Here is a 9,289-nt window from a genome sequence, read left to right on the forward strand (position 1 = left end):
AGATAGCTCAGAGGTTAAGAGCACTTGTTTTTGCAGAGGACCCTGCTTCAGTTCCCAGCACCTACATGGTGGCTCAGTATGCCCTCTTCCATTTTCATTGCATGCACGTGGTGCACTTACATACATGTAGGTGGGGCACTCATACACATAAGATGAACAATTTTAAATATTTTTAAAAATTAAAAGACTTCTAATTAAAGTCATTTCTTGCCTTTCTTATGGGCTGAATTAAGAAGGTGAGAACAATTTTTAAAATTTATAGTCACTATTCATTGAGTGTTTTTTAATATGCCAATCACATAATAAAACTTCTAAATGTAAGACCTTATCCAAATAGCAGGGCAACAACATAATTCTATGATATGGAAACTATTTATGTCTCTATTTTAAAGATAAAGACATAGGCTTGGGAGTGGGAGTAATTGAATTTTCTGAAGTCAGATACATACTTCCTAAATTGAGAAGTCAAAATTGTGAATGTTGATCTGTTGGCCTGGATCTAGCTAGTAGTAAGTTCTTGGTACATAGTTGATGTACAATAAATAGTTGTTAAAGGACTACATTACTAATCTATTATCTGCAGATGAACCTATGATTTAGTTTTTATGGTTTTCATAATTTCAATAAGCTCAAGTGTAAGGACAGTGTTGAGCCATAAAAAAGAATTTACACAGGAAAATCTTTTGACTGGTAATTATAGTTGAAAAAACACATTTAGAATTGCTTATAAATTATGTGTATAAGTATTATATACACATATGATATATATTAACAGAATAATTTGAAGAACTTTTACAGAGCACATGTAAACACACAACTATACATTTTTTAAAGTTTCTGTTTTCTTTTGTTCTAATACTTCTAAAAGGGTGTAAATAATATAATGGCAAAGCTAGACAGGGCAATTATCAAATCAGATTTCCTTGTGTTAATGTAGAAATTGGGGGTCTAGAGAGGAAATAAATTGCAAAGGTCACACAAGGAATTAGAGTAAGATTAATAATCTGAGTTTCCAGACTCACAAGTTTGTTTTAGTCCGAACTGTCACCATTTACCATCTTAATTTTATAGATGGGGTAACCAAAGCATCCTAAGAATGTTGATGGCCAAGTTCCTGCCACTAGTCCACTGAAGCACCACTTTAATTTTAAATATGAGGCTTGAATTTATTCCAATGCTTCTGTCTGGTTGTGAGAAGGAAAACCACCCACCCTTCTTACTGAACTAAATAATAGGCTGAAGATAATTTACAGAAAGATTTGTCTTTCTCTCTAAGAGTAAATTAAGCCTGCTTTATTGCTTTATTTTCAGAACTCAGAAAGTCCCAAGGAAGCTCCATAAAGGCAGGAATCCAGAACACCTAGCACAAAAGGAAGGCACTTAATAAATATTTGTTGTTAAATGTATGACATGCTGAAGGAAGAAAGGAAATGTAGGTTGGGTAATGGTTTCCCAGAGGATGATGGATGGACAATCATTAATGCTGAAAAAAAAAGTGGGAATGAATGGGAAAAAGAGGTGGAGGAAGCCCTTACAGAAGCTCAATCTTTATCGGATTGAAGCTACACTCAATCAGCAAATTCTGAGCGTTTTGTGAGTGGCAGAGATATCTAAATAAGGCCCCTTTATTTACACCCCCCCCGGAACCCCACTCCCCTTTAAAATTTGTATCAGTCATTACCCAGGGACCGGATACAGAGATTCCTATGGGGAGTTCTAATGGGTCGATTCAATTTCAGCTGGATGACGCCACTTAGCCAAGCATTAAGAGCTACAGCTCCGGGAAAGCCACGACACAGAGAAGGGGGAGAGAAAGAAATTATAGCAAGGAGCAATAAATCCCCTCCCATCCTCCCCTATAACCCATTCATAAGACCTCCAGAAATCATCTACATTCACAAAACAGCCAGCTAGCTGAGCTGAACACACAGTGCAACCTCACCCTACACACATACTGCCGCAGATCATATACCAACACACCCAGAGCTGTATAAATAATCACACACTAGCGGTATCTATTGCTCCGTAGAGATACCCTGTGTCTACAACTGCAGTTTCTGCTGCTTCGGTTCTTCTGACAGATTGGAGGAGACCGAGGTGGAGGTGGAGGCGGGGACCAAAGGGAGGTGGGGGAGTAGGTAAGGGAGGAGGAAGGGGAGAAGGGGAGGGGGAGGGGAAGAGGAGGGGAAGGAAAATATTGGAGGAGGAGGGGGGAAAGAAACTGGAGGAGGAGAAGGGGGAGGAGTAAGAGGCGGAGGAGGGGGGAGGAGAAAGAGGAGAAGGAGGAGGAGAAAGAAGAGGAGGAGGAGAAAGAAGAGGAGGAGGAGAAAGAGGAGGAGGTGAACTTACCCTGCTGAGCTTTCTTTGGGGAATACGTGCGTCAAGATTCAGCTCTGCATGTAAAATCCATACAGAGTGTCTGCCACTACAGGTCTGATTCTCACCGCCCCCCCCCAACACCGCCGTTTTTTTTCCCTCTCTCTCTCTCCCTCTCTTCCCTTCTCCCTCTCTTTCTTTCTCCCTCTCCTGCTGTGACGGAAGGACCAAGACAGAACTATCTCTGTTTTTATCTTCTCTTCCACTAAAGGAGTTTTCATTCAGACTTTCCGAAGAGAGGTGGAGAAACCTAAAGACTACGGAAAAGAGGTCTTTTGAGCCAGATCGAGCGTTAGTTCTTCTGCTTTTCTCGGCATGGATAAACCATTTTCTCAAGGTAAGCCACAGAGATTAGCATTTAAAGACTTCAGAATTCCTTCCATGCAATGCACAGATTGCCATTCATTCCAGCTTTCGGTGTGGTGTGTGTGTGTGTGTGTGTGTGTGTGTGTGTGTGTGTGTGCGCGCGCGCTCACACACACACACACACACACACACACACACACACACGAAAGTGTCTGGGTAAAATAAAATGAGACATTTAAATGAATCAGCTCTTGTAGAAAATTATCCATACTGGAAATTTAGAAATCAAAATAGGAATTCAATAGGATTCTTTTTTAGCCAAATGCCAATTTAATGTCTAGTCTCTTGACCTTTAATGTATTTTGGTGCTTACCTAAGCCCCTTACTGCGCAGCCTAACCACCCAAGGTGAGGACGTAGGAAGAGCCCATGCTGAGGCCAGTCTGGCTGCCCAGCAGGCATCCTTGTCAGCGTGGGGCTAGTCTGCTATTGGCTCACAAGTCTGGGCTGTGCATCGTTCAGATTTCATCACATCACCTTGCCTTGGGTAGAAATGGCGCAAGCTGACACGGCATAACCCCCCCCACACACACACACACACATACACATACACACACACACACACACACACACACACACACACACACACACACTGAATCAGAGCAATGATTTAGAAATTTCTGGATTCATGCCTAGGTATATGTGTACGTATCGGTATGTGGTATATGAGAATTTTGTCCAAAATAAGAACCTGTGAGCATGTCTAGTTAGTCAAAAGGCGTTTGATAAAATCTAGGCAAATGATTTACAGTACACTTCCTTCCACACATCTAACTATCACTCACCTATGAATGTTGCAAATCAAGTTCCATGAACAGGAAACAAATATTGAACTCTTAAACAGATATTGCATTTTGAAATGCAAATTATTGTTGCTTTTCTGTACATATTAAAACCTCACTGTAATGTGATGTATTATCACATGGAGTGTATAAGGTGTTAAAGCGTGTTTCCAGCAAGTCAGCTACATACAAAAAATACAAATAAGGCAGACTAGCAGTTTATCCACAGTTAAGTATACCATCGTCTATTTGAGTTTAAAATACAGTAAGATCTTATTGTAAAATGCTAGAAATTTTATTTGTGTCCTGTTTTTAGGTGTCTAGCTGAGAAACATAATCTAGTAATATGAGTGACTTAGATTTAAAGATATTTATTCAGATCGAGTAGTAAGGAAGCAAAGAATTGAAAAGGAGACTAATTCTTCATGAAAGAATTTGAGACTTAGATATGCAGCCAAAATCAGGACAGAATTTAGACCAGGGCAAAATGGGCTTTTAAAAATCCTTCTTACATACATCTTCATTTTGCAGATGAAGAAACAGAGAGGTCACTTGCCTATAGTAACACAGCAAAGTAAAGCTAGCATTAAGATTATACCCCAAGTTTCTTGTGTCTTAGAAAATAATTTGGGGCTTGTAAAAAGATCCCAGTGTCTTAAATGAACAACTCACTTCTTAGAATTTTCCTCACCATTAGAAGTATATGAATTTGTTCAGTGTTAAAATTTTTCTCTGCATCACTCATCACTAAAACACCTATATCTTTAATAATGCCAAGCTCTTAAAACTGCAAGGCTCAAGGGCTTGAAATAAACTGCTATGAGTCTTAATGAAACTATTAAAGTAATGAATAGGACTGGGGTAGCAATGTGACAAGTTAAGAGTTAAATGTGGTGAGAATCTGGCAGCTCTAGCAAGATGTATGCGGTAGGAGGGAGGCCCAGTCAGTAACAGAGAGGTCAGTAATGTAAACTATATACAACTTGGTATTTGTAAGGGGGTGTGTGTGCTTTGATAGAGATGCAAATGCTTTTGAACAGAGGATTTTTAGAGAGCAGACCTTGGTATAGTAGAACTAAGAAAACATATAAAGCCATAGCAGAAATTCCCCCTATGTTTGCTTTCAGTTATTCTGAGAACAAGTGTATATAACAGCAGACTACAGGGGAAAAAAAAAAACACCTCACAGCCATTACACAGTAAGGTACAAAACAGCATTGAGCCTATAAAAGTGGGAGAAAACAGGAGTCAGCCTTTCTTTCTTTTCTCCTCTCTTTAAAAACCAACCTTGAATAACACTATCAAAAAAGATTTATTACAGAAATCAGAAATGTCTTAAGGCACCAGCAAAGAAGAGCTTAAGGCAGAAAAGTTTTCAACATTTTTCTCAACATGGCAGATTTTAGGTTTTAGAGAGAAAAACATTTTCTTTCATTAAAAAACATTACTATTTCATGAATAGGTTTAGCTTCCTAGTAAGAAAAGAAATTTCTGTTTAGGTTGTATATAGCAAATTTCATGGCTATAGAAAAACTATTCAGAAAGCCATAAGCACCTGGCCAGCAAGACTGACGGGGGTGGGTTTACAATGCGTCATTCATTACTGCAGAGGTACTACGTGACAAAAATCACTAGATTCCATCCCTATATAACCGAGACTCATAACCACATTGACTGCTATTTAATATGTGATATGTATATTCTTTGTCCTTTATCAACATATCAGATTGACCACAGGCAATTTAAATGTTGCTGCTCACAAAGAATGGCTTTTTAATGGGTGGACTCCTGAATAATAAACATGCATGCAGTGGTAGTTTCTCATCTAGTCTACATACATTTTCTCATGTAGTCTATAAGTAGTATCTTGCTTATTTATTTTTCAGCATTCCTCTCCGTTACCTTCTGCTATAGTATACACACACACACACACACACACACACACACACACACACACACACACACTGATTATTTTAGTTTATCTTTTTCTAGCTAGATTGATTCAGCAGGCCCAGAATGTCAAAAAAAAAAATTGTCATCCAGTCCTTTAATTACTATCTAAAACCCAATATTATGGTGATCCTCCCTGCCCCGATTAGATCTCAGAACCCATTCTAATTAAAAAAAAAAAAATTAAGAGCAGGAAGAAACTAACCTCATACTGTCAGCCCCCTTACCTGAGGGCAATGGCAACAGTGATTCGTTATTCTATATTTCTTTAATCATTCAACCAAATCTCTCATTCTTGCAAAAATCTAATCACTGTCTTAATACACCTCCGTAACCTAAACACCATGTGATCTTCTGGTACCAAGCAGAAGCCCCCTTGAATATTTTTATTATTGGTTCTAAGTTGTTTATATTATGACCTAGATTCTATCAAGTTTAGCTTTCAACTTTGTAGGCATGCCCAAGCATTCAGTGACTTCACTGTAATCCCATTTTAGGAATATAATACAATTATCTCCTGTAATTACTTCTTGATATTTTTCATGTATTTTGGACACTGATATATCTAACTATATCTAGCATGTATTGCTATATTTAAAGCATATAAGATTTGAATGAGTCTGTCCATCCTGTATTTGATAAGTCAGATATAAACCCATTTCTTAAATACTCTTCATGGTCCAAAGCTTCTACATTCACCTATAATCTACAAGCAATGAATACTGTTTATTTCTTTCAAATGCTAAGACTATGACTGTATAAAGATTTAGAAAAGCTATGAACAGGAGGTTTCAGGGACTTTAGGTTCAAGGAAGTGAATCTATTTTTATTTTTGAATTGTCCAAATAAACAAGGGCACTTTGCCCAACTTATCCTCAAGAACTTGAAGATGTAGATGATGTGGATGAAAAGAATGATTAAATCACATAGCTATAGAAATACAGACCATTATGGGGCAGTACTCTTGGAGATCACCTAGACCACCCCTATAATTATATAGGTAGTGAAACTTAGGCCTAAAGAAAGCAAGTGATTTGACAAAAGTATCGTACATATTTGAGTCTTTGGGCATACTAATGTTTATCTAATTTTTAAGCAGATGTAAGTTTAACTAATCATATTTATATGAGAATATGGCCTCAAAAGCCACCAAAGTGCAGTCATTTTTAGCTGCTGAACTCTTTATGAACTGTAGTATTATTATTATTCCTGTTATTATTTCACTTTGGGCCCATTTTAGTGTTGTTTATTTTGTGTGAAAACCTAAACAGACTCTGTTCTCTAGCTCTTTGTTCATTTTTATTGACTATTGATTCAATATATCCAAACTATACAAAAGTATGAGTAATTGGTTCTTTTTAAGGATACTTAAAATCTGCTAGATTTCAAATATGTACTCTATTCATGCTAATGATCATTATGTCCTGATGTTCCATGTTGCCTCTTTGATTCATGTTTCCATTTCTTTTTTTAACATTCAGTCTTCTAGGTACAGGAGTCTACTACTTGTAAAGTATTTTCTGCAAGGTCACCATTTATCGATTCTACACTATATCAACACCTTCAGGAGAATGACTACACAACCATTTTTGGCACAATGAAGATGTAAGAATATATTTTCTAATATTCAACTAAGTTTAAATACAGTATAAGAATATGTCTTCTCTTTACAAAAACCATTTTTGATGTAAAGTAGATATAGAGAAAAGCAGTCTATGCAGAATTTGTTTGGTAAATGCATTTGTATAGTTATAGTGATATTTGAAATAATTCAGGGCTTGTATTATAATTTGATATAGTTGTCCCATTGCCCAATGTTATATATAAAAAGTGTTTGATTTTGGAAGCTGAGTGTGGTAATGCATATCTATAGTCTCAGCTACTCTGAAGATTGAAGCAGGAGAATGATTGGATATATACATGTCCATGTACACATATGAGCAGCTTCTCTTGGTAAACCTATAAAGTTTCCTCTATTTAATCAATATTGCTTTAGGAAATGACCTTTGTTTTTAACATTTGGCTCCATTTTTATTAGAATTCAGATGCTCAAAACTTAGATTAACTGCTTCTGTGAACTCAATCACATGGTGGAATACAAAAAGAATTAATGATATAACATTTGTTCCCAAACTGATTTATCCTTTGAAAAGGAGGACCATACTTGTCTGAAAATAAGTGAGTTCACTTACAAACTAAAAGTGTTACATGAAGCCTACAATACAGCATTTGAAAGATAAAGTGGTGATAAGTCCTAACTTTTCTTGGCTCCCCTGAACTTGTGACTTGTATGTTCTCACATATTGTTTCTATTTCTTTTCTCCTAGGATTTTCTGATGTGCTTTGAGGTCCGTATAACTACAAGGGCTCTTTTTTTTTTTAATCACCGTAAGTGCCACTCTGACCCCAAATCACTTACAGCTCAAAAATCTAGGCAAAATGGATACCACAGCTATAGATGAGTTCCAACAAATTCTGCCTATTGAACAGCTGCGCTCTACTCATGCTAGCAATGATTATGTGGAACGGCCTCCAGCACCCTGTAAACAGGCTCTTTCCAGCCCTTCCCTTATTGTGCAAACCCACAAGTCTGATTGGTCCCTGGCTACCATGCCTACTGTTCTCCCACGCAGTATCAGCCAGTGCCATCAGCTGCAGCCCCTGCCTCAGCATCTGAGCCAATCTAGCATTGCCAGCTCAATGTCCCAAAGCACCACTGCCTCTGATCAAAGGCTCTTGGCCAGCATTACACCCTCTCCTTCAGGCCAGTCCATCATCAGAACCCAGCCTGGAGCAGGGGCCCAGCCAAAGGTCGATGGTGCTCTGAAGGGAGAAGCTGAGCTATCTGTAGGGCATCCCAGTGATCACCTCTTTATCTGCGAGGAGTGCGGGCGCTGCAAGTGTGTCCCATGCACAGCAGTTCGCCCTCTTCCCTCCTGCTGGATGTGCAACCAGCGTTGCCTTTGCTCTGCTGAGAGCCTCCTTGATTATGGCACTTGCCTCTGCTGTGTCAAGGGCCTCTTCTATCACTGCTCCACTGATGATGAAGACAACTGCGCTGATGAGCCCTGCTCCTGTGGGCCTAGCTCTTGCTTCATTCGCTGGGCAACCATGAGTCTCATCTCCCTCTTCTTACCCTGCCTGTGCTGCTACCTGCCTACCCGTGGATGCCTCCATCTGTGCCAGCAGGGCTATGATAGCCTCCGGCGACCAGGCTGCCGCTGTAAGAGGCACACCAACACTGTGTGCAGAAAAATCTCTTCTGGTAGCGCACCCTTCCCTAAGGCCCAGGAAAAGTCTGTATGACCTTCCTACAAGATGAATCCAGAGTGTTCTCCTTCTGACGCTCTTCAGTAAAACATAAGCCTCATGTTTAGGGGAGGGTGTGAGATAATAAACTAGCCAAAGTTAGGGCCTCACCTCTTTTGTTCCTGCAGCATCAGGAGAATGGCAAAGTATATCCCAGTGCAGGATGCCTTGCTCTTTTTCACAGCATCTGTTCTATCTTCTTCAGTCTTTTTACATCTGGCCTGCTCAGCTTTTATGGCTGTCATGGCAAATTCAGGTGATATGTGGGCATGAGGTTTGGACACTGAGGACCGACAGAGCCAGCAACGTGGAGGTTTAGGGGCTCCCCAAGGTAATGCCTTTCGATGCAGGCTCTGATTGTCACTCTGCTTTCCACAGTGCCTTTGAAGACTTTCTTCTCAGATGGTCATCACAGGTGCATGTGGAATAGCGTTCAACCTTCCAGGGAATATGACTCCTCCCTCCCTCCCTCCTTCCCTCCCTCCCTCCCTCCCTCCCTCCCTCCCT

General features: G+C 39.4%; 1 protein-coding gene across 1 annotated transcript; it reads left to right on the forward strand.

Annotated features, from left to right (window-relative positions):
* The first annotated feature begins 7,912 nt into the window (after positions 1-7,912).
* Spry3 (sprouty RTK signaling antagonist 3) lies at positions 7,913-8,779 on the forward strand. Its single transcript, XM_059250283.1, has one exon. The coding sequence runs from the start codon at positions 7,913-7,915 to the stop codon at positions 8,777-8,779; it is 867 nt and encodes a 288-aa protein (XP_059106266.1).
* Positions 8,780-9,289: the final 510 nt, after the last annotated feature.

This window comes from Peromyscus eremicus, chromosome X (assembly GCF_949786415.1).
Source record: "Peromyscus eremicus chromosome X, PerEre_H2_v1, whole genome shotgun sequence".
Classification (NCBI taxonomy): domain Eukaryota; kingdom Metazoa; phylum Chordata; class Mammalia; order Rodentia; family Cricetidae; genus Peromyscus; species Peromyscus eremicus.

What these genes read in the sequence shown, in the direction of transcription:
- Spry3 (XM_059250283.1), top strand. Translation starts at nt 7,913, where the DNA reads ATGGATACCACAGCTATAGATGAGTTCCAACAAATTCTGCCTATTGAA.